This window comes from Panthera onca, chromosome D2, assembly GCF_046562875.1.
Source record: "Panthera onca isolate mPanOnc1 chromosome D2, mPanOnc1 haplotype 2, whole genome shotgun sequence".
NCBI classification, from domain to species: Eukaryota; Metazoa; Chordata; class Mammalia; order Carnivora; family Felidae; genus Panthera; species Panthera onca.
In genome coordinates, this window is record NC_138349.1 from 32,531,476 (window position 1) to 32,555,466 (window position 23,991).

The following is a 23,991-nucleotide window of genomic DNA, read 5'->3' on the forward strand; positions in this document are numbered from 1 at the left end:
GATTCTGCTGTCTCTTTAAGTTCCACCTCAAGACCCACTCCTCCCAGAAACCTAATTGACCTTCCCCCCTCATTTCCTTTGCTTTAGAGATTCCCAACAGCTTTGAATAAAGTTGAGCTTACCTTTAGTAACCTAGTTTGTCAGATTGAAAATGGACGTAAATAATCATCTATGGTCTTAAATCCGGAAACTACAAAACTGTGGAAACACTCCAAAACCAAGTAAAGTGATGTGGGACCTGAAATATGATTCGCAGAAATCTAATCAATTGTGTTTTAACCTTTTTGGTAGACTATCACAACAGAAGTGCATGGTCAACCCAGGACAGTGATGCGCACTTTTCTGAGAATGCAGAGCAACCTCTTTTAATATTAAAAAATAAATCATGGAAGCTTCCCCCTTTTACTTTGAATTCTTTGTCCCCAAAGATGCATGATAAAGAGATACTATAAAGTGATGAATGTATGTTATATAAATCAGTTTTACTTATCACACTGACGTCTTGATAAATTTGAAGAACAGCCGCAGATATGTATATGAACCATGTGAGACCATGCTCATGCCCAGAAGAGAGCTACAGGAAGTAATGGCAAGACAAGGAAAACCCAGAAGCAGAGATGGGCAGAACCCAGCCCAGCGCAGCATTGTCCAGGGAGAGGCTGCCCCAGCCTATCTCAGTTGCAGGGTTTCCTTAAAGAGGAGAGGAACACATCAGGCTAAGAGCTCCATCCCATTTATAATGCTGTTTAAATAGTTCCTACCTCCTCAGGTTCTAATTCATGTGCACTAAGCAACTTTATGACAATAATTTGGCATCCCAGTAACTTAAATGTGCAGGGTCTATTTAAGAACCTTTTCAGAAAAATAGGTCACAGACTGTAAATCATCAGTGTAATAAGTAGGTTGTCTCTCGTGGTTTCTACTTTAAGGATGTTATTCACTGGGAGGTATTTGTTCACAAACAGTTTTCATATTTTCTGGATTTGCCTCCTATGATGAAAGGACCTTAACGTTCATGCATTTTATAGATTTGTGTGCATGAGTGTGTTTGTCTATATATACATATATAACTTAGATTATAACTCCCTAAAGTTGTAAATTCAGGCTTATTACGATTTCTTCATTAATTCCTTTGGGGCAAGCTGGACACAATTAGGTATGTACTTAATTCCGAAATAAAGTCTGGTTTTCATACATACAGTTTATTTTCTAAAGGGGAAAGAGAAACACAGTAAGTGAGCAACAACAAAACACCACGTGGTGACAAGTTCTGTGAAGAAAAAGAAATAGAAATAGAGACTAGAAAGTGACAGTGACTGGACATCGTTTTTTTATAAGGTGAGGTGTGCAAAGGCCTGAGGGAAGCAAGGGAACGTGCGGGTATCTGGTGGCTGAGGGTTGCAGGCAAAGGGAACAGCAAATTCAAAGGCCCTAAGGAGAAGGCACGTTTGGAATGAACATGGAGGTCCTTGTATGCTTGGAGTGAAGAAATAGGAAAGACTTGGAAGTCTTGGAAGCAGCAGCCAGGAATGGTATGAAAGGATGGAAGTAAAAAAAAAAAAAAAAAAAAAAAAGAGGCAGAACTTCTACAGAGTGAGCAGAGTGAGGAAATGTGCAAAGGGTCCAGCCTGCCTGCTGCCTAAGGCACAAAGTGGATTATGCAAAGATGAGGGTAGGACCAGATTCTCTGCAATGCTTTTATAACTCAGGAACTTTAGGCAGTAAAAGGCCACTGATGTTAAATTGTTTAATTTTTTTTTTTAAAGAATGCATGCAAAAGGTAAAACATTCAAACAGAAGACTGTATGGAGGGACTAGCAAATCTCCCTCTCTCCCCTAATCTCAGTTCTTCCTAGAGGCAACATTAACTCTATTTTTTTGTGTACCCTTCCAGAAATAGCCAAGTACTTCTAACCATGCATATACATAATGCATGCTCCATTTTGTGCACACATCATCACACTTTATGCCCTCTGTTGTGTACCTACCTAGCTTTGTCACACAATATATTCTGGTGAACATTCAATAATAGAACATCCAGGATTCCTTTCAGTGGCTACATTGGATTCCACTGACACAAAGGACTGGACGCCCGAAGACTTGGGCTGTTTCCTGGTTCTTGATTTATTGCTCCCTAGTGGAGTGCTGGTAATTTGTCTCCTCTGAGACTCATGTTCCTATCTATAAAGTGAACTTCTCTCTCTCTCAAAAATAGATAAACTTTAAAAAATGTTTAAAACAGGTTCCTGGGTGGCTCAGTATGTTGAATGTCTGACTTCGGCTCAGGTGGTGATCTCACAGTTCCTGAGTTCTAGCCCTACATCGGGCTCTCTGCTGTCAGTGTGGAGCCCACTCGGATCCTCTGTCCCCCTATCTCTCTCTCTCTTTCTCTCTCTCTCTTCCTCTCTCAAAAATAAATATAGTGAACTAGACGATGACTGAGATTGCTTCTGACTTTAACATTTTAGGTTCTTTGTTCTTTTTTTTTTTTTTTTTTTTTTTTTTTTTAATGTTTATTTATTTTTGGGACAGAGAGAGACAGAGCATGAACTGGGGAGGGGCAGAGAGAGAGGGAGACAGAGAGAGAGGGAGACACAGAATCTGAAACAGGCTCCAGGCTCTGAGCCATCAGCCCAGAGCCTGACGCGGGGCTCGAACTCACGGACCGCGAGATCGTGACCTGAGCCGAAGTCGGACGCTTAACCGACTGAGCCACCCAGGCGCCCCGGTTCTTTGTTCTTGCTACACACGTGTGACAGTCTTCTGTAGGGAAAGAGGCCCAACACTCTTTATAGAGCTCTGATCATTGTCCAGTGTTAAAGGTTTTATTTTTTTTTAATGTTTATTTTTGAGAGAGAGAGAGAGAGAGAGAGAGCGAGCGCACGAGTGGGGAAGGGGCACGAAAGAGAGGAAGACAGAATCTGAAGCAGGCTCCAGGCTCTGGGCTGTCAGCACAGAGCCCGACACAGGGCTCGAACTCATGAACCGTGAGATCATGACCGGAGTCAAAGTCGGACACTTAACCAGCTGAGCCGCCCAGGTGTCCCAGTTTGAAAGGTTTTAAATTGAAAATGTATCCTGGCAATTCGTGTATGTACACCAATTAAGAAGTCCAATATTTCTAAAAGGCATATAATGGAGAGCAACCATTCCCTGTAGCACTCCCTCCCCACTCCCAAGTCCTACTCCAAAAGGTAACCACTTTGATCTCTTTTAGCTATTTCTCACGGTGTTTGCTATCATCTTTCAAAATGGCATGTTTATATTATGATTTCAATTTGTCATTTTAAAATACATTTATATACTGTCCTGGCTAATGAAAAATTAGATGGTCTGTATTACCTTTCACACACACATTTCCCCCTTCCTTCATCTCCCCAATATATAATTTTAACACATTTTTGGTTACATCCATTTTCAGTTGTTTTCATTGTCATGACTACACTTTGTTCACTGTGCAGCCACATGGTGTCCTATAATTATACTTTCCTTTTTGTTTTCCTAGATGCTTTTTCTTTGCTTTCTTCAAGTCTGTGTCTTAAGTTTTCTACATCCTCCAATAGCTCTATAAAATGTCTCCATTCAGCTTTCGAAACAGTCAAGCCTATCAGATAATCTATTGGTTTTATCTTTCCACTCTTGATTGATTCCCCTGGATCCATCTAATGCTGACACTCTAGCTCCAATATTGATGGATTCTCTCTAGAGCTGATGGCTGCCTATCCTGGGTTAGATTCCTATTCCCAGGATCACATGTCTTTCTTTTCTTTGACTCACATATCCCAACAGCTTTCTGAGAAAGGGTGTCTGGGAGGCAAATCTTTGAGACCTGGTATATCTGAAAGTATCCTTACTCTCCCCTCATCCTTGGTTGTTTGACTAGATATGAAATTCTAACCCGGAAATCACTTCCCCTCACAATTTTGAATTCATGCTCTAGTTAATGCCTTCTGGCCCTCTCATTTCTGCCAAGGGGATTGGAGGCTACATGGAGGAGCAGCCTGGAAGGCTGTCTTCACCATAGTGAACACACTTTCACACGATCTCTCTATTCTCAGTAGAACCCCCTCTCCTTCCCCACAGTTCAACCTCTTTAGAAGATAAGCTTTCAGACTTCTAGTGGTGGTAAGTAGAGTTGCCTGGCTACAAAGGATGAGGAAGGGGATATTTTGGTATAGCCATTCCTTTTAAAGTCTTTTAACTGAGCCCGCTATTTTTAACTCACCTCGTATCTCTACCCTTACCTCCATCTTTAAAGTGTCGCAGGTCCTGAGTTTTCTGAGGTTCTTTGTTGACTTTGAAAAGTCCCAACATCCCTGAATCTATAGGCATTTCATTTTCAGCTTCCTGTGGTCTGGTAAATTGGTTATTATGCGTCTATCTCCTTTCTAGTTTCTTAGCTTTTATTCACTTGTGTGGTCCACTTGAGCGGGAGTAGAGTAAATTGTGTTCAGTCTACTACATTTAACTTGAAGTTGAATGAATTATTTCCAGTAAAAGTCTTACACTTTGTTCTTTGCTTGTTTTGATACTTCAGAAGTATGTTTCATAACTGCAGTTCTGTTGGTTACCCCCAAAATATGTCTTGGGTTGGTCTACTACTATATTAGTTTCCTTGGGCTGCCATAACAAATTATCACAAACCGAGTGGCTCAAAACAACAAAAGTTCATTCTCTCATTGTTCTGGAAGCCAGAAGTCTCAAATAAAGTTGTCAGTATGCTCCTCTGAAGGCTCTAGGGAAGAATCCTTCCTTGCCTCTTCCTAGCTTATGGTGGCTCCTGGCAAACCTTGGTGTTCCCTGGCTTATGTCATTCCAATCTCTGCCTTCCTCTTCACAGCACCTCCTCCTCTGTGTCTGTGTCCTCTCCTCTTCTTGAAAGGATAGTAATCATTGGATTTAGGGCCCACCCTAATCCAGTATGACCTCGTCTTAACTAACTATATCTGTAAAGACTCTATTTCCAAATAAGATTACATTCTAAGTTTCTGGAGAGACAAAAATTTTTTTTGAAGGGAGGAGCTGTTCAAGTCAGTACAGCTTATTTGTGTCCATTCTCGACATCCTAGCCCAAGGTACCATCATTTCTTACTTGGACTTGTACGATAATTTCTTAATGAGTTGTATTACCACTAGTTCTATCCTCTAAAGTATTCACCCCCTAGCAGTTGGAGTTGTCATAAAAAGGTAAATCACACCTGTTATAAACATGGCATGGAAGAGTTCCTTGACTACGTTTCCAAACTGTTTTAGCATAATGCAGAATGTTAAAGAGAGTTGTCAAGGCTATTTTTAAAAATAGGGCACAGAATATGTAGACATTTATAATCTCTAATCAACAAGGAGGTATTCCAAATTTGAAAATGCTATATGGCAATGTTCCATTTCCAGGTAAGATGGTTGTGACAGTTAAATTTTATGTGTCAACTTGCCCAGACATTTGAACAAACATTATTCTGAATGTGTCTGTGAGGGTATTTTTGGATGAGATGCACATCTGAATCAGTAGACTGGGTAAAGCATATTGCCCTCCTGTTTGAATAAAAATGTTTTTATTCACAACCTTACACTAACCCACTTGCCAACCCTCTAGACACAAATTGGGTGTCCTACAATTCAATTCAGTTCTGACACTGTCTACCTGGAGTAGTGCCATATCCTACAAATGCTCAGTACCAGAAGACTGTCCCCACTTTAGACATGAATCACAAGTTTTGGGGCTTTCAGACTTCTGACTGATTGGGTATAAATGAAGAGTTCTGTGACTCCCTCCTCAGGTTTGGTAATTTTTTTGGACAGCTCACAGGACTCAGGAAATGACTTTACTATTACAGGTTTATTATAAATGATACACTTTGGAGGAGGAGATAGAGTAGGGTAACGTATGGGCAAGGGGTTGGAGCTTCTATACCTGCTCTGTGCATGCTGCCCTCCCAGCATCTCAGTGTGTTCATCATCCCAGAAACTCTCTGAACCCCGTTGTTTAGGGCTTTTATGAAGGTTGCATTATGTAGGCATGACTGATCAAACCATTGACCATTGGCGATTACCCCAATCTCTAGCCCCTCTTCCTTCCGTGGAGGTCAGGGAATAGGGCTGATAGTTCCAACCCCCTAATCACATGGTTGGTTCCAGCCTCCATCCAGAAGCTATCTAGGGGTCCACCAAGAGTCACATCATTAGTATAAACTCAGGTATGCTTGAAAGAGCTTCTTATAAATATTAGAAGATACTCTTCTTATCCCTATCATTCAAGAAATTCCAAGGGTTTTAGAAGGTCTTTCATCAGGAACTTGGGACAAAGACCAAATGCATGTCTATTATATCACAATAGCATACATTCCTAATGTGGGTGGCCCCCATTTAATCAACTAAAGTTCTGAATAACACAAAGGCTGACCCTCCTATGAGTGAGAGAGAGAATTCCTTCTGCCTTAATGCTTTGAGCTGGCACATAGGCCTTTTTTTGGCCTTCAGACAAACTGAAACACTGGAGTTTTGTGGGTCTCGAACCTGCTGGCTTTCAGACTAGAACTTACACCATTTTTTTCTCCTGTGCTCCATGATATCTTGCTGACTGTAGATCTTGGGACTTCTCAGTCTCCATAATCGCATAAGTCAATTCTTTATAATAAATCTTTCTTCCTTTCTCCCTCCCTCCCTCCCTCCCTTCCTTCCTTCCTTCCTTCCTTTCTTTCTATTTAAATACACAAATATAGGGGTACCTGGGTGGCTCAGTCGGTTAAGCGTCCGACTTCGGCTCAGGTCATGATCTCAAGGTTTGTGAGTTGGAGCCTCGTGCCAGGCTCTGTGCTGACAGCTCGGCCTGGAGTGTGCTTCGGATTCTGTGTCTCCCTCTCTCTGCCCCTCCCCCACTTGTGCGCGCGCGCGCGCGCGCGCGCGCTCTCTCTCAAAAATAAATAAAATGTAAAATATATAAATAAATACACAAATATATGAAAACTATACACATAATATATAAATCTCATTTTATATATATGTGTGTGTATATAGGCATATATATAAAGGAGGAAGTGTAAAGAAATCTATATGGTGGTGATAGTTCTACAATGCACTTAAAGTAGTAAAATGTAGAAGCAGATTTTTAAGTAGACTGTGCAAAGTTAAGTATGTATAGTACAATCCCCAGAGAACTCTTTAAAAAATATACAGCAAAAAAATTAACATATACGTTAAAATAAAATACTGAGAAATGTTCAAATAACCTACTAAAGTAGAAAAGAAAAACAGTGGAACAAAAACAGAAAGGAAAAATGGTAGACCTAAATCCAAACATAAACAATGACATTAAATGTAATGGTCTATGCCAATTAAAAAAAGAGACTGTCAGAAGGTATTTAAAAAATAAACCACTGTATGCTATCTATAAAAAACTCACTCCAAATATAATTATACAGGTACATTAAAAATAAAAAGATGAGGGGCACCTGGGTGGCTCAGTTGGTTAAGTGTCCGACTTCCGCTCAAGTCATGATCTTGCAGTTTGCGAGTTCGAGCCCCTCTTTGGGCTCTGTGCTGACAGCTCAGAGCCTGGAGCCTGCTTCAGATTCTGTGTCTTCCTCTCTCCCTGCCCCTCCTCCACTCACACTGTCTCTTTCTCTCTCTCAAAAATAAACATTAAAAAATTTTTTTTAATATAAAAAAATAAAATGATGTATTTTTAAGTTAAAAATAGAACTACCCAGGGAGCCTGGGTGGCTCAGTTGGTTAAACCTCCAACTTTGGGTCAGGTCATGATTTTGCAGTTTGTGGTTTTGAGTCCCTCGTTGGGCTCTGGGCTGACAGCTCAGAGCCTGGAGCCTGCTTCAGATTCTGTGTCTCCCTCTCTGCTCCCACCCTCTCAAAAATAAATAAGTATTTAAAAACAAAAAACTACCCTACAATCCAGCAACCACACTATTGGGTATTTACCCAAAGAATACAAAAATACAAATTCAAAGGGATACATGCACCCTGATGTTTATAGCAGCATTACTTATAATGGGCATGATACGAGAGCAGCTCAAGTTTCCATTGATTGATGAATGGATAAAGAAGATATGGTATATATATATGCAATGGAATATTTATTATTCAGCCATAAAAAAAGAATGAAATCTTGCCCTTTGCAACTACACGGATGGAGCTAGACAGTATACTGCCAAGTGGAATAGGCCCGTCAGACAAAGACAAGTATCATATGATTTCACTCATATGTGGAATTGAAGAAACAAAACAAATGAGCAATTCGGAGAGAGAGAGAGAGAGAGATGAACCAAGAAACAGGTTCTTAACTATAGTGAACAAACTGATGGTTAGCAGAAGGGAGGTGGGTGCAGGAACGGGTTAAATAGGTGATAGGGATTAAGGACTGCACTTGACATGATGAGCAACAGGTGATATATGGAAGGGTTGAATCACTATATTGTACACCTGAAACTAATAATAAAGTACTGTATGTTAACTAACTGGAATTAAAATAAAAATTTAAAAATAAAATCATGTTATTTTTAAAATAGACAAATGAAAAAATGGTTCATTACACAGTTTCAAAATTTTAGGGAAAAAATTTTAGTTGAGAAATCCATACACCTGCAAAAAAAAACCATATGATACAGAAGGGTTCTCTATGCTTGCCTATGAACACTTTCTACCTAACTTAAGTGGCCTATCAATTTGAAAACCATAAATGACTAACAAAATAGTTATGTAAATATTGAAGATGCCACAGAAATGAACTGCGTGAGTTCAGTATTTTTTTGTCAACATTGTCTTTCCATAGACATCATTTACTGCTACCCCAATCAATATGGTTGACTTGCTAATAACAAAACTTCATAGAACATTCAAATAAGAACAAAAATTCTGATCAGCTAGGGGATACACACACTTAGGTTTTAACCTTGGAGAAAAAGCGTTCTCCTCACCCACATCTCTACTATTTTACTTAGGTAGTCACAAGTTTCGTCCAAGACTAACATCACTGCACATAAATGAGGTCTTCCCTGGCACCTGCCCATGCAGGTGCATTGCAGGACAGAATTCAGACTGAGGAGTCCCTGGGGATGTATTTGGGGGGGATCTCTGCTTGTGAGAGTGACCCAAGAAACTCCAGCTTGTGGGAGAGGTGAATTTTCTTTCTCCTGTTTTTACCTCATACAAAAAAAGCTTTCATCAACCTTTGGAAATCTGTACCTTTGGTTTTTTTTTTTTTAGAGTAAGTAATTATGCAACATTTAAGTAAACTGTATAAATACTTTCCTCAGTGAAGCACAGAACAACCAAATAGAAGAAAATACAGCGCTTCTGACTTAGATCCCTGTCCACTCTCTCTCAAGGCTCCTCGGATCTAGACAGGCCTCCTTGGAGTCACTGCTGGGAAAGGAAAGCAGCAGAAAAGTGCCAGAGGCAAAATGGCGGACTCCTCACTAAGGAGAAAAGGAGCCCTGAGATTTGGTAAGACCATTTTCTCCCTTTCTCACAGAATCGGGAAAGCATGTTAGACAGAGCTTCTTGGGAAGCCCTTCCAAATACTAGGAGCTGAAAGAACAAGTCAGTAGCATGCCAAGTGAAAACTTTTAGGAGGCCCCAGAAGCTGACCTCAGCCCTCAACCCCACCTGGCAGATTTTTCTTTTACTCTTAACCAGTGAAATAATCTTTGGAGAGGCAATGACCTGGAGTTTGTACTTGAATATCTTCTACCTGGAATTGCATCAGAACCCGCATCAAAAGTACCAGCCTCACTTTGGTAATGACAACATTCTATAAGGCGGGGTTTTCACTCTTAACAGGTCATCAGAATGATCTAGGGAGCTTGTTTAAAATAATGTGGGTTCTGGAGCTCCACTCCCAAAGGTTCCCATTCAGTAGGTCTTAGGGGGATGTGGGAATTTGCATTTTCAACAATGCTCTCCAGGTGATTCCGTTGAGCTGGTGTGAGGCCTACGATTTGAGTAATACTGGCTTAAAAGGTAGGGGCCAGAATTGCTTCTTTCCCATGATAAGACCCACTGTAGACAGTGACCAGAGGCCACCCGACTGACTGAAATGTTTTCCTTGAAGAGGTCGGGAGGTCATCTAGACTCATTCTCAAAGGTTCAGGGAGTGGGTCTCCCTGGTGCCTAACTCTATAAGAGAACCAAAAATCGGGCTCACATTTGGCTGGATTTGAGGATAAGTAGCAAAATCTAAAGTACCAGAAAAGTCTTGATTGCTTTGGGCGAGGGGCCCATAGCCTATATATATTTTTTTCCTTTTTCCTTCTTCCTTTTCACTCATGTCGAGCTAAGGAAGCCAAGTAGATCCACACAGATAATACGTTGTTTGGGTATGGGTGAATGTATACAGCTAGAGCAAATTCTGTCTGGGGAAATTCAGAAGAGTGAATTCCAGTTTGATACACAGCATCAATAATTGACTGCACATCAGTGTATGGCATCTGGATAGGAAATCCTGTGACCTAGACAAAAGACAGAATAACATGTAAACCCATGCTACAGGCATGTAGGCAATCAGGAATTACTGTATGCAAAAATATTACAGAAGCCTCAAAAAATGGTAGTCACAAAGTAATGTTATTTTCTAGGTGCTTACAATTGATGTGGGAAACAAAGGCAGAAGAAAATGGTAGATAGAATTAAATTTCCTTATAACCTGCAGCCCATTGACAAACACTTGAGGCTGGCGGAGTAAAATGTTTCTCCAGGAACTCCCTGCTATCTTACTGTTAATGCTTTGCTAGAGGGAAAAACAACCTTAGCTTGACAATAGCTAGGCCTCCAGTATCTCGTGAGTCTTCTTTAGCATATGAAAATCTCACTGGAAACTTCCCCTGGACTCTACCTCCCCCACTCCAGAGTATATAACCAGTCTCTCCTCCTGCTCCCGGGGCAGCTCTTTCTGCCCACCGGTCCTGTCCTCATGCTTTAAAAAATAACCTTTTTGCACCAAAGACATCTTCAAGAATTCTTTCTTGGCCGTTGCCTCTGGACCCCACAGACCCCACTATCACCCCCAATACTTCATCAACCGTGTTCCAGGAACAGTACTAAATGCTTCACATACATATTTAATCCTCAAATAACCTGATGAGGTAGGTTCTACTATAATTCCCACTTTCCAGAGAGAGAGGAACAAAGCCAGATACCACAGCCCTCACACTTAACACTCTAAATACGTGCACCCTTTCTAGAATAGCAAACTGCCAATGGGAATATTACTTGGTCCTACAAATGAGGTATTTAAGTGAGCATTATGGAAGAATTTATTTAACACTGATTCAATTTATATTTATTAAGTGACAACTGTGTGACAGGATTAAAGGATTATGGTACATGGTCCTATGTAAAATTATCTATTTAGTAAGACGCAGATAACAATCAGAAACCTCTTTCAAGCCTTAGATTGCTTACTTCAGGAGGCTTTTCTTGATCCTTAAATCTGTTCATGTGTTCTTCCTATGTGGTTGCAATAGGATGCTGTCCTTCCCTAACTTACTTAGTAAACTAGACTGCAATTACATGTTTTCTGGTCTGTCTCATTAGCCTGTAGTTTCTGTGAATGCACAAGATTGTATCTGTCTTGTTTACTGTCATAACCCCAGTGCCTAACACAAGGCCTCTCACATGTAATACAAATAATAATAAACATCTGCGGAACACTTGCTAAGTGCTGGGTGCTGTGGTAAGTAGCAGCTCATTTAATCTTCACCAGAACCACAAACCAGATTAACTATTTTTATCCCTGTTTATCTTGCCCAGTGGGGTGGAAAGTATAAAGGAGTTAGGTAACTTGGTCAAAACTAGTGATAAATGGTTGAACCGGGGTTTGAATCCAAACCACAAGATTAAGCTCAAGTTTATGATTATGTGTTACTAAGTAGATAATTTTACAAAGAAAGTACACGTTTTAAACCTTGGCTTATATTAACCTTGGCTTATATTGCTTTGCTTATCTGTTTACCACTAATTCTGTTTTTTAATACAAATAAAAGCAACTTCCTCTCTATTCATGAACAAATAGCACCCACAGATCCCTCTTTGACAGCTTAAGTACTTAACTCCAGACAGATTCCTTCTTTTCTTCTCTCAGAGGGTTTCTCTAGAAAATGTCTAGTCTACGAGATGGTAGGGGGAAAGAATCTCACTCTTGGGAGGCTGGGGCTTTCAAAAACCCATTGGATCAATTCACAGGGAAGAGTCAGTGACAGGATGTCAAGAGCTGTTGGTAGGTAGGGGAAAAACAATATACCAAATGCCCACCATGTCTGTTTACAAACTTGTTGAGTTTGAGATACCTTTTAACCAACCAAGATGATGACAAATGTGTTGGCAAATATATAAGAAAGGAGGCCAGGAAAGAAGACCAGGCTGGATACAGAAATTTGGGAGTATTTTGCATGTGAAAGGTATCAAAGCTTGCCTGGAGTCCTCTTGCCCAGAACCAAGGACAGAGAATCTAGTCTATTACTACCATCCAGAGATCATTTTTCAATTTCTTATTTGCAGGTGACTTTCTTTTGCTCATCTCTTTTTCCAAACTTTGTGGCTATATAACATAAAACATATCAAGAAAATGTCATGCAGTGTGGTCATGGTAATAGTTGTTCAGTCTATTTGAAATTGCTTAGTCTACAAATAAATGTATTTTAATGCCTTATCATCTGTTGTCTAGGATCGAGATAAAAAAGCATTTCAGAGATATTGAAGATTACTATTCCCTAGCAATTAACAACATAGATACAACAAATGTCACTAATGCACTAAATCATACACATACCCAATAAAATTGGAGTAGTCTTTCAAATTCACCCTCTTCTTCAGATAAAACAAAGCTTCCAGTGCCAAGTTCCAGCTTAGGAAGGATTTTTTGCAAAATATAAGTACATTGTCGATTCCAGCGTGTTGGCTGTTTAGGTCGCCATTCCATCATTTTACATTTCAGAGTCCTCTCAATCCTAAAGTAAAAATGCAAAGGTTATTTTATGACAAATTACAATTCATGTAATAAACGTGATGAGAGTGTTGTCACTTTACTCAAGTGCAAGAATATTTTTTTTTATTTTATTTAGGATGAACCAGACCTTCATGGCTAAGGATATCTACCATCATTCACATTAATCAAGTTGGGGAGAAGCAGGCACTTGCTTGGCTTGGGAAAGCAAGAAGCTTCCCAGGAGAGCCAACAGTTGGATCTCAAAGGCACATCTCTTTTCTGGTTACCTGTGTGTAGACAGCTGCCTACTGGGTGTGATGTGACAACGTCTACTGTCTGATCACTGGACTGACATCCCCATTCTCCAGGGCCCTCCTCTGTCATAAAATATTGTGTTTCCAAGAAACTGCATTTATGAAAGTTCAGATATCTGGTCTGGGTGATGTCAGCAGGGATGGATTTATTAGATTAGTTAATACAGCAAGCATGGTTGGAAGGAAATGAGGCACAGACTGATAAGTATGATGATCAGTTTCCCCCGCTAGAATGTACACTCCATAAAGGCAGAGATTTGTGCCTTTGTATTCAGCCCCTAGAACAGTGCCTGCTGGTAGATTATTCCAGGGACAGTGTACATTGGTTGACGGGGCCCCCTTGAGAAGCCTCATCTTTACACAGAATCACTGTGTGCTTAAAAACAAAAAGCCACTGGGAATTTCCTCCTGGCTGAGTCTGTAGTGTGACTGAGTAGTTTTGGAGTTTGCAGAGACCCAGAAGCGGCTAAGCATCAGAACTACTTGTAGGGCTTTATCAACATATTTCACCTTCAGGTATTGATTCAACGGGTCTGGTCTGGGATCCTGGCATCTATTTTTTAAAATAGTTCTAGAAGTGATTCTGATGAAAACCAGAAGTTGGAATCATTTCTCTACTGCACTGCTTCCTTTTTTTGTTAAGAACTGGGGAAGAAGGAAGGAAATAAGAGGTGGGAGTTGTGTACTAGCGAGAGAAGGGAGTGGCAATATTATTTGTTATGTTTTGTTTTGATTAGTTGGTAGGGGCTTATATGGCAGCCTGCTATGTCAGCATGAGTCACTGGAGACAGTAAGATCTAGAAGCTTCTGACACATTTGGAGTAGGAGCAAGCCCTGCTGTAAAGTTTGTGACTTTGACAAACTTGTTAAGCTTGACTGAACAACTCCTTGGGACGTGTGTATGTGTGTGTGTGTGTGTGTTTGGGGAAGGGGGGAGTGCCGATGAGGGACAATATTGATGTTTCTACCACCCAACTTGGATGTTTTTTCCATACTCCAAGTGGTGGGCCATTTACCTTCATTTCCTTTCAAGAAGTATTAGTTACTGCATTATTGTTACCATAACTTCAACAGGTGTCTGTGTTGAGAACTTCCCAGCAGTAGCCCTACAATATTTTCCAGAGGCAACCACTTTTTAAGTTAGATGGTCTTTTGTAAGGAGTGTCCTGGAATGGCAGAGGGACTGCTTTTTGATGCACAGACCAAAAGTCAATGACTCAGTGGAAGACACTACCATAACCTCCATCTCTTGCTTCTAATGCTGAATCTAATAGGTATTTTGAGAGCCTGGGTTGGAGAACTGAAAGGAGCAAGAGATTAGGGAGAAAACGTAGTAATCGTAATATATAAATAAAGGTCATACCTGTTCTTTAGATCTTCTATCATGCTTTTATTAGTGTCACAATAAATTATTTCCTCAGGCTGAAACATACAGACAACTGAAAGTTATAAAAGATTCTAGGGAGACCACTTTGACATCACAGTCACCCCTGGAGTGCTAATTATAACGAGGGGAACCCAAACCACTTTCATGTGGCAAAAGCACTCCACCACAGAAGCACAAAGGTAAAACACAGATCACAGTGTTTCCTTTGATTTTAGTATTACTTCACCAGAGCGCAGGATGAGGAGTGGATTTACAAGGTATTTTTCCTGGGTAAGACAGGTCTGCTGGCCACATTCATTTATTCAAACAAACATTTGACATGCTTATTGGTTATACCAGAAAATCTTTGGCACCTGCACTAGTCTCATCCACTTATTAACTGTGGCCTTGGTGAAGTCACTTAACTTCTCCGAGTCTCCGATACCACATCTTTAAGAGAGGGACAATAATAGTACTTACTTCCCTAGGGTCTTGTGAAGATTTTGATATAAAGTAATATATGCAAAGCCTGGCACATATCGTTCAATAAAATCAGGTATTATTACTACTACTCTTTCATTTTTTGAAAAAATTTTTGAAAGAAAGAGAGAGAGAGGGCATGAGCAGGAGAGAGGGGCAGAGGCAGAGAGAGAGAGAGAGAGAGAGAGAGAGAGAGAGAGAGAATGAATCCCAAGCAGGCTCCACACTCAGTGCAGAGCTCCACACAGGACTCAATCCCATGACCCTGGGATCATGACCTGAGCCAAACCAAGAGTCAGACGCGCAACCGACTGAACCAAATCAGGCTCCCTACTACTCTTTTAACATGGTTTGTTATCTTCCTTCTTTGGTTGAATATCCTTTTCTTCCAGCTGGCAGGAGCCAGGTCTTTGTGTGCATGTCCCTCCCTGCAGGGCTCACATGGACAAGACAGAGGGGCTGGGCTTGGGCATTTTTATTTTGAGCATTCCTGAACTGAGAAATAGAGGTAGCTGTAGAGATAGGGACATGGGCGGGAGGAGGCTTGTGCAATAAGAGGGCAACAGTTTTCAGACCTCTAGGGGCTAGAATATTTCAAGAGTGATTGAGAAGATTCAGTCTGTCAGGTGATGATCTAAGCCAGTGGTTCCAGAAGTGTGGCCCCTGGACCAGCAACCTCACACCTGGGAACTTGTTAGAGATACAAATTCTCAGCCCCCATGTGGTACCCGCTGAATTAGAAACTCACAGGGCAAGGCCCAGCAATCTGCCAGGGTTCTGATGCCACCATGGATAGATTAGACAACAGTCCCAGGCACAGGGAGTTTCCCCACAACAGATTCCTCCAGGAGAGGGGAGACACTGGAGAAAGGAAACTATGAACTCCAACGTCATGTTGCAGGGCCACCAGCTGTCCCAGACAGCACAGGTAAGCTGAATGCCTTTATTGCTGCCACCAACCACTGTGTAACCCTCCAAGGCCCTCACTCCCCTCCCCGGCCCCTCCCTCCGTCAGGTAACTAGTGGATTAGTTAGGCCACCTTCAGGCCTGAAAAAGAGGCCTGCCTGGGTTAACGTTAACTCGATAAGTTTATGAGGTGTTAGTCCACTTGCTTTCTTTGGCAAAGGCCCTTTCTTTCAGGGAATTCATATCTTTTAAAACTTCAAGAGGATCTCCCTGTTAACTTCATCTCTGAGTACCCACATGCTCATCTTACACACTCAAATTTGTGTTCACAATTGTGACAAAAAACAAGTGTTCACCACAGATAGTGGTTTATTTTGGGATGTGTGTTGCAAGACAGAAGATTGAGGGCCATTAATCCACAAGAAAGAATAGAGATACAAGTCAAATGCAATACTGGGTTTTATATTTATAGATTCGACATGACAAAATGTTTTGTTTCCATACTTGGGCAGAGTGGCTTTTAAAAACTACAATTTTGATCACGGCAGCCCTTGCCTTAGTGATGTTAGCTTCTGACTGTCCTGAGGACAGGCGCCCATGTCCTTACCAGGACTTTGCTCACCCCTGAGCCTGTCTTGCTCACTCCCTGGCCACAGCCAAGCTGGCCTTTTAGCTCCTCGACAGACACCTGCCTGCACCTGCTGGTCGTCATGCCTGCTGTGTCCTCTCCTCTGCCAGGACTATTCTCTACTCCGACCTTCCTCCAGGCCAGCTCCTGCTCACCTTCCTCACTCTGCTGGTCACTGCTTTTTACCCAGGAAGCCCCAGGAGCTGTCCTTCCCCTCAGGCCCTCTGCTGCACGCTCCCAAAAGCACACTCATTTCTTCTGTGATCGCCTTTACCACTCTGTCCTGCAATTGCCTGCTCCCTTCTCTTTCCTCCTTGAGAACACAAGTCCTGGCAATACTGAGACACATGTTTTCCTTGTGGTACTGATGCCTCACAAAGCGCAGGCACACAAGCAACATTTCACTGAAGCCCTAATAGAATGATTAACAGTAAACAAAAAACCCTCATCTCTAAATATGTCACCTCGCTGCAGGAGGTGGCAATACATCAGTTGCAACTTTGGGATGGGAAAAGCAAGGCATGGCCTATGGATGCTGAAAATGTTGTTTGCTCTAGAGAGATAACTACACTTCCCCTTCTTTAAAATGACTTTACAACAGGAAATACGTATACATATATACGCATGCTTGCATCACACGGAGAATGTTTAGAAGGATGCACAAGCAACTACTAACAGTGTTTATTTCTTAGAGAGTGGGAAAGAGATGTTGAAAGGGAGAGACATTCTTTGTACAGTTTGGTACTGTATGATCCCCTCTCTGTAACTTCCATGCATTCCTTCTGATTTTGTGAAATGGCTCAAATATATAGATGAGCATAGAGAACAAGGTAATGAAAATCCACCCATCATACCTACCACTTAGCTACATCTCACTTTTGCATTCTTGCATATTTGTTTTAGATTTTTTAAAAAGAAGTAAAACATTACAGACTTGAAGTACTTTGTATGTTGCTCCCCTGACCTCATTCCTTTTTTTCCTCTCTCCAAAGGTCACCTTTAACCTAAATTTGGTATGTATCATTTCTAGGAATGCTTTTACACCATCAATACGTGTCTATATATACATAAACAGCACACCATTTTCAAACTTCATATAAGTGATTTTGTACTATGCGTGTCATTTCATATATTTTTCATTTTGCTTGACATTACTTTGTTTTATATTCATTCCTGTTGACACGCATAGCTCTAGATCAATGACTCTCAACCTCAGTTGCACATTGGAATCACCCGGGGAGCTTTCAATAACATGGGTGTGTATGTCCCACCCTCAGCGACTCTGATGTAATGGATGTACAGTCAAGTTGAGAACTAGTGTAAGTTGGTTCATACTTTTTTCTCTTCTGTTATGTAGAAGAAATCATACTATGAGTACTTCATAACTCATGTATTCTTTTTCTGGTTGATGAATTCTTTTCTCATTTTTTTTTCCTATTTCAAGCAATTCTATAAAGAACACTGTTGTACTCAGCTGTCTTCCTGTGCATGCTCCTCTAGGATATATGCTGAGAAGATGAACTGGTGGGTCAAAGGTTGAGCATCTTCAGCTTTATCAGATCTCGTCACACTGCTTTCCAGAGCACTTACAGCAATTTACCTTCCCACCACTTCTCCTCTTTGCCAGCACTTGGTATGATCACACTTAAATTTTTTTTTTTTTTTGCCAATCTTAACCATGTAAAGAGGTGCTTCGTTGTTTTAAATTGTATTTTCCTGATTGTGAGTGAGATTGAGCATTCAAGTTTCTGCTTCTATGAATTGTTTTCTGCCTATTTTTCTACTATATTTTCCACTATCTTCTTTTAACTTTCACTTCCTCTCGGCTCATAGCTCTTAGTTTATGGATTTTGTAATTGCCTGCACCTTGCCATGCCGGGGGCCTTGATCCAGAAACAGCCACTGAAGTGGAATTTGGGGTCCTTCACAAAGGGACGTCACGTGCACCACAGATCCACTGGCTGAGCCACCTGGTAATTCTGTCGTTCTTGACCTCAGGTCTGTGCTTCCACCCCTGCCTCAGTTCTCCTGGCACTGGGTCTGCAGCTTTTCTTCTCCATCTTCTTTTGAGAGTAGTGACGCAGGGGGACCCATCCCAATCCCTAGCTTCGAAAAGTGAGGCTGGCCCGGTTCCCTGGATTTCATGAACCATTTTCAGACCTTGTTGCCGTCCTTCATTCAGCCCTACTCATTGCTAGTATTTCTGTCCTGTTTCTACTCCATGAGATCATTGTCATGGTTTGGAGCTCAGGTAAACCTTTTCTTTTTCAATCTTTATATTTTATCATTACCATGGATGTGGAGCAGAGGGCTAGGTCAAGGTAAACTTACAACAGCATCTTGACATTATATTTTCAGTTTTAGAATAAACATTTACATTTTTTCACTTTAAAATCTACATTCACTTTGAAGATGATGCCTTCTTTTCAATTCTTCTTTTCTGCAAGTAGAGGAGTATGATAGGAGTAGCCCAAACTCAGGCTGGATGGCAGAGAAAACTAGATTTTATTAGCATTGCCAAATCATTCAGTCTGCAATCAGCTATATAAACATAACGAGAGCTGGCACAACTGGTAAAGATTAGAACCGATGGTAACTTTCATACAGACACACCTGAGAAGAATTTAGTTTACCTGTATGCTTTGTGCGTTTGTCCCTTGGAAATCTTTTGGAAGCAACTGTTTCCAGAAACTTTCTTTTGAATAGTCAAAATGTACAGCCATTGGTGTATTATTTTGTTGAATATTAAACCAGACCTATTAAAACATTAACATAAAATCGGTATAGGCACATGGGAGCACAAAGCCCCTACTGGTTAGGATGGAGAAAAAGTTTACAGCCCTACTACCCAACGAAGGTAGAAGCCCAGGGAGGTTCTGAGGTAGGAGGTAGAGATTCCAAGGGCATGTGAACATTAGATTGATCACTGGTTCTCAACCTTGGAGGCACTACAGAAGCACCTGGGGAACTTTAGGGATTGAAGAATCCCTGGCTCCATGACCCAGGGATTCTACTTGAACATCTGTATTTTCTTCAGAGTCCACATGGTTCTAATGTAGAGCCGGAGTAGAGGAGAACTGCCTGACTCTTGAGGATATTAACTCCAAATAAGACTTCTTTCCCCAGATACTTACATTTCCGTCATCAAACAAACAGTCCACACTTTGTAAGGGACAAAATGGGTCAAACTGCTTATGACATTGCCCAGTTAATGGATTCCAAAGCAAATATTCATCAGTTTCTTGAGTTAATACATAAGCTACTTGCCCCTGTGTGAGGAAAAAGATGGTTAACGTCATTTTTGGCAGGTGGTTGATTCAACTCATTTTTGTATGTGGAAATTGTAATGTAAGTATATGATATCTTTCAGTTCTACAAGTCTTTTTGGGGGGAGTCTTCAAAGACTTTTTGAAAAGGAAAAAAGCTAAAGCTCTAGAACTCCTCAGGCCCAGGCTAGCATGAGGATTCAAAGGAGAGAACTTTTGAGCTGGTGCTGCCATGTGCAGCCCTGTAAGGTTTACCCTCACAGCAATGAAACATGTTGCTCTAGAAAAATCAGTATGTTTTGACAATTTCCCAACAGCTAGCACTGAAGTGTTTTTTTCTTAATTTTTCTTAACATGTTTATTCATTTTTTGAGAGACAGAGAGAGACAGAGTGCGAGCGGGGGAGGGGCAGAGAGAGAGAGGGAGACAGAATCTGAAGCGGGCTCTGAGCTGTCAGCACAGAGCCCGATGCGGGGCTTGAACCCACGAACCACGAGATCATGACCAGAGCCGAAGGATGCTTACCCAACTGAGCCACCCAAGGCGCCCCTGAAGTGTTTTAAGGTAGGGACACTTTGGTCTAATGCACACAAAAGCACTATATAGACCAGCCCTGCTTTGAGTGGAATATACTCGGGGACTGAAGTTAGGAATGGACACTCGCCGAAGGCTCTGAAAAAGCCAAGTGAAGTTAAAAGGTCATTAAGTTAATTTTGAGCATAAGATCTGGCATTGGAGGCTAGAGAGAAAGTATACAGGGGACCATCTGAAGAATAAAAGTAGTCATTATGTTATTATTCTGTTCTTAACATACCTTTTTAAGTGCAAAGTTTTATTAGCAAAGAATAACAATTTCAGGTAATAATAAAGACTATTGAACACTTAATGGGAATATGTGCACCAGGCACCATGCTCAGCATTCACACTAAATTTTTCACTTGCATTCACTCCAAATTCTTTGAGGCAGGGGTGATCATTATGCTCATCTTTCAGATAGAGTCAGAGGTTGAAGGGCTTGTGTAGTGTCACCATACATGGCATTCATTAGTCCTATTTATGGGGAAGATAACTGAGGTTCAGAAAAGTAAGTAAACAAGGCTGAGACTATACAGTTAGTAAGTGGCATTGCTGGGTTTTCAACCGCTCTTTGACCCCCAAACACATATTCTTAACACTGTGTCTGGTCTCTCCAAAGCTCTTGTTCTTTATCACTGTGCTCGGCTTCTTTTCAGGAAGGGGGAGGCTTCGCCTCAACCACCGAGCTGAGGTGAAACACACAGCTGAAGTACCTACCACCCATGGTGTTGACTCGCAGGCATAAATGCAAATATTTGTTGAAATACTGTTGACTCTTTACTGCCATCTAGTGGCACTTAAACCTACACAGGGGGATCGTGGGGGAAATTAACCACGAGCTTTTAGCCTGCTAAAAGAAATAATAAGCCATGCCAAGGAAACATAGAGAAATAAGTGATCACAACACAAAGCCTAAAACGAGACTGGAAATCTTGACCCTCATCAAGATATTCGTGGTAGAAACAGAAACAGTCCAAAGGAAGATAGTGTTCTGGAGGTATGAATGCAGGAGTATATAATTAAGGTGTAAAAATGTCAGTAGGTAAATTCAAATTGCAGGCCCACTTCTTGTATGACTAAAAAGCGAGAAGTGATGAATAAGGAGAAGTATTTCTTAAGGATCTTTAAATATAGTGTTAGAAAATTATAAAGATGATAGTGGTGGTGATGGTTAATAACTCCTACAACCATCACTATAACTGTTAGACCACCACCACCACCACCACCAAGTGGTGACTATTGAGTTTTCACCATGGACCACGGTGCTATTCTCAGTGCCCCACAGTCACTATGTAATTTAACATTTTAGTAACCCCATGAAGTAGCACTATCAGCAGTACAGTTTTACAAAGAAAAGAAAGGAAAGCCTTTCTTTACACTGTGGTCATTTGGATGAACCGACATTATCCTCTTAACTAAATCATTGGTTGCCCATGAAATTCCCCAATTAGCTTGTGAAAAGAAGGAAAATTGGGATTGAGGTCTTTTAAACTTACAGCTGAAAGGTGATTAGTTTTGTTTACACTATGTAAATATTAACACCAGCACTTACTTCCAACATTGAAGTCCCCAGGACGACTAAAGCTTTCTTTCCAAAATACAGAAAGAAATTACAGAGCAGTATGGCATGCTCTTCCTTATTCCCAATAGCCAAACTGATGCAGCGCTAAGGTAAAAGAAAAGCAACAAGGCCAGAAGAAAATGGAAGAGAAAGATAAGCAATGCAAGCATCCAACAGACTTGGGGCCCCTCTCCTCCCTCCAGCTTCAAACACACATATTTTTGCCAGGTCGCTGGGATGACTGACCGCAAAGCTGCAAGGTCTGGTACCTTCTGCCTTTGAAAACACTGGCGAGAACACTAGCTTGGAATATAGGGGTCACTCTACTGTGGGGCAATTAATGTGGATACTGTGCAAGTGACCAAACAGTTTATCATCCAATCTAGAACGTTTCTGTTAAGGACAAATATTAAACTGCCCTGGGCAAACAGGGACATATGGACTGATATTCTAAGAAAACCTCATGTGATAGGAAATCCCATAGAGTTTTTAGGGGAAAGGATCTTTTGGTCAATGGAGCTATACACTGTCATGTACCAATAGAGTGCTCTCAAGTCACAGAGAGGAAGAGATTGGAGTTGAAGCCCAGTCAGGGAGATGACTGAAACATCTTCAACTGAAAAAGCTGGACAGTTGGGGCTGGGTGTAGCCAAATATAGGGTGCCTAGTAAAACAGTTGTTGCAAGAGAGTAAAAGTACGACAGAGGTGGCAGACTGGTGGTCTATGACCTAGTTCTACTCTAAAGGTGTGTTTTTTTGTTTGGCCCTGGAATGTTTTTTAAAATTGGGAGAGCTCAGGGGCGCCTGGGTGGCGCAGTCGGTTAAGCGTCCGACTTCAGCCAGGTCACGATCTCGCGGTCCGTGAGTTCGAGCCCCGCGTCAGGCTCTGGGCTGATGGCTCGGAGCCTGGAGCCTGTTTCCGATTCTGTGTCTCCCTCTCTCTCTGCCCCTCCCCCGTTCATGCTCTGTCTCTCTCTGTCCCAAAAATAAATAAAAAAAAACGTTGAAAAAAAATAAAAAAAAAAAAAATAAAAAAAAAAATAAAATTGGGAGAGCTCATATAAAACCCTGCATTTCCGGCTTCCCTTGAAAAAATCAGAAGATCTAACAACATAAACGGGCCCAAATGTTCATACAGCAAGTCTGTTGTTGTTGAATAGCAGCTGCAACATTTAGACAGGACGTGTGCCTTCCAGTTCAGTACAGTCCTCTGTAAAGGGCTGTAGTGGCCAGGGAGGTGGGGGATGTGGGACCTCAGGAAGTGACTATTTACCATTCTGTATGAAAGCATTTCAGTGTTTTAATAACTGATATGGTCACATCTGTTCACACTGGCAGATCATGGTGGTGAGGGATGGAGTTTAGGGAGGATGGTAACATGACTCCTTTGAAAGAAAAGTGTGAACAGAAGAGTGAAGGGCAGAATAGGAGTGGTCTTCATTGTCAGGCCAAGGAGGTTGCCCGGCCTGGATTTCATAAGAGGAGGAGAGAACAGATGAGAACAGGTAACTAACATATGGAGTTCCAGATGCCTGCATATATGTTATCCTTTCAAAACCCCTGTATAACACAGACGAGGAAGTCGAGGTCCAAGGAAGCTAAATGATCTATCTTAGGTCCCAAAGCTCTTAAGTGGTTGAAGTGGGATTTGAACCAAGGTTTGTTTTTCTCCACAGACTGTGTGTTAGGAAGGAGAAAATAACACTTGTCCTGTGACAGTCTAATAGTCATATATCATGGGCATCCCATGGCCAAAGAGTTCATGTCAGTGGGAAGACATTAGCCAAGAGGAATCCCATACTTGTAATAACCTCTCGGTTATGGGTATTGTTTGGATTGGTGGTTGGGGGTGGGGAGGGACTCGAGAGTACTAGTATTTGCCTGAATGGTTATTTTTATGGTTATTTTTTAGCTATTTTAGAGGCTCTTTCAATGTTCTGCAGGATTATAATACCCATG

At 41.3% G+C, this 23,991-nt stretch overlaps 1 protein-coding gene across 14 annotated transcripts in view; it reads right to left on the reverse strand.

Annotated features, from left to right (window-relative positions):
• Positions 1-9,196: 9,196 nt before the first annotated feature.
• The window catches only part of CC2D2B (coiled-coil and C2 domain containing 2B), a 93,230-nt gene continuing 78,435 nt past the window's right edge, over positions 9,197-23,991 (reverse strand). For 12 of the 14 annotated variants that reach the window (XM_078434663.2, XM_078434673.2, XM_078434671.2 and 9 more), the window contains 6 exons: positions 22,024-22,137; positions 19,764-19,898; positions 19,263-19,385; positions 14,612-14,670; positions 12,779-12,956; positions 9,197-10,460 (listed from right to left, as the gene is read on the reverse strand). In XM_078434663.2, the coding sequence (XP_078290789.2) occupies positions 10,272-10,460; positions 12,779-12,956; positions 14,612-14,670; positions 19,263-19,385; positions 19,764-19,898; positions 22,024-22,137 (798 nt within the window). In that variant the 3' untranslated portion in view covers positions 9,197-10,271. The remainder of the gene's footprint in view (positions 10,461-12,778; positions 12,957-14,611; positions 14,671-19,262; positions 19,386-19,763; positions 19,899-22,023; positions 22,138-23,991) is intronic. The other 2 variants (XM_078434664.2, XM_078434665.2) reach the window with 2 other exon arrangements.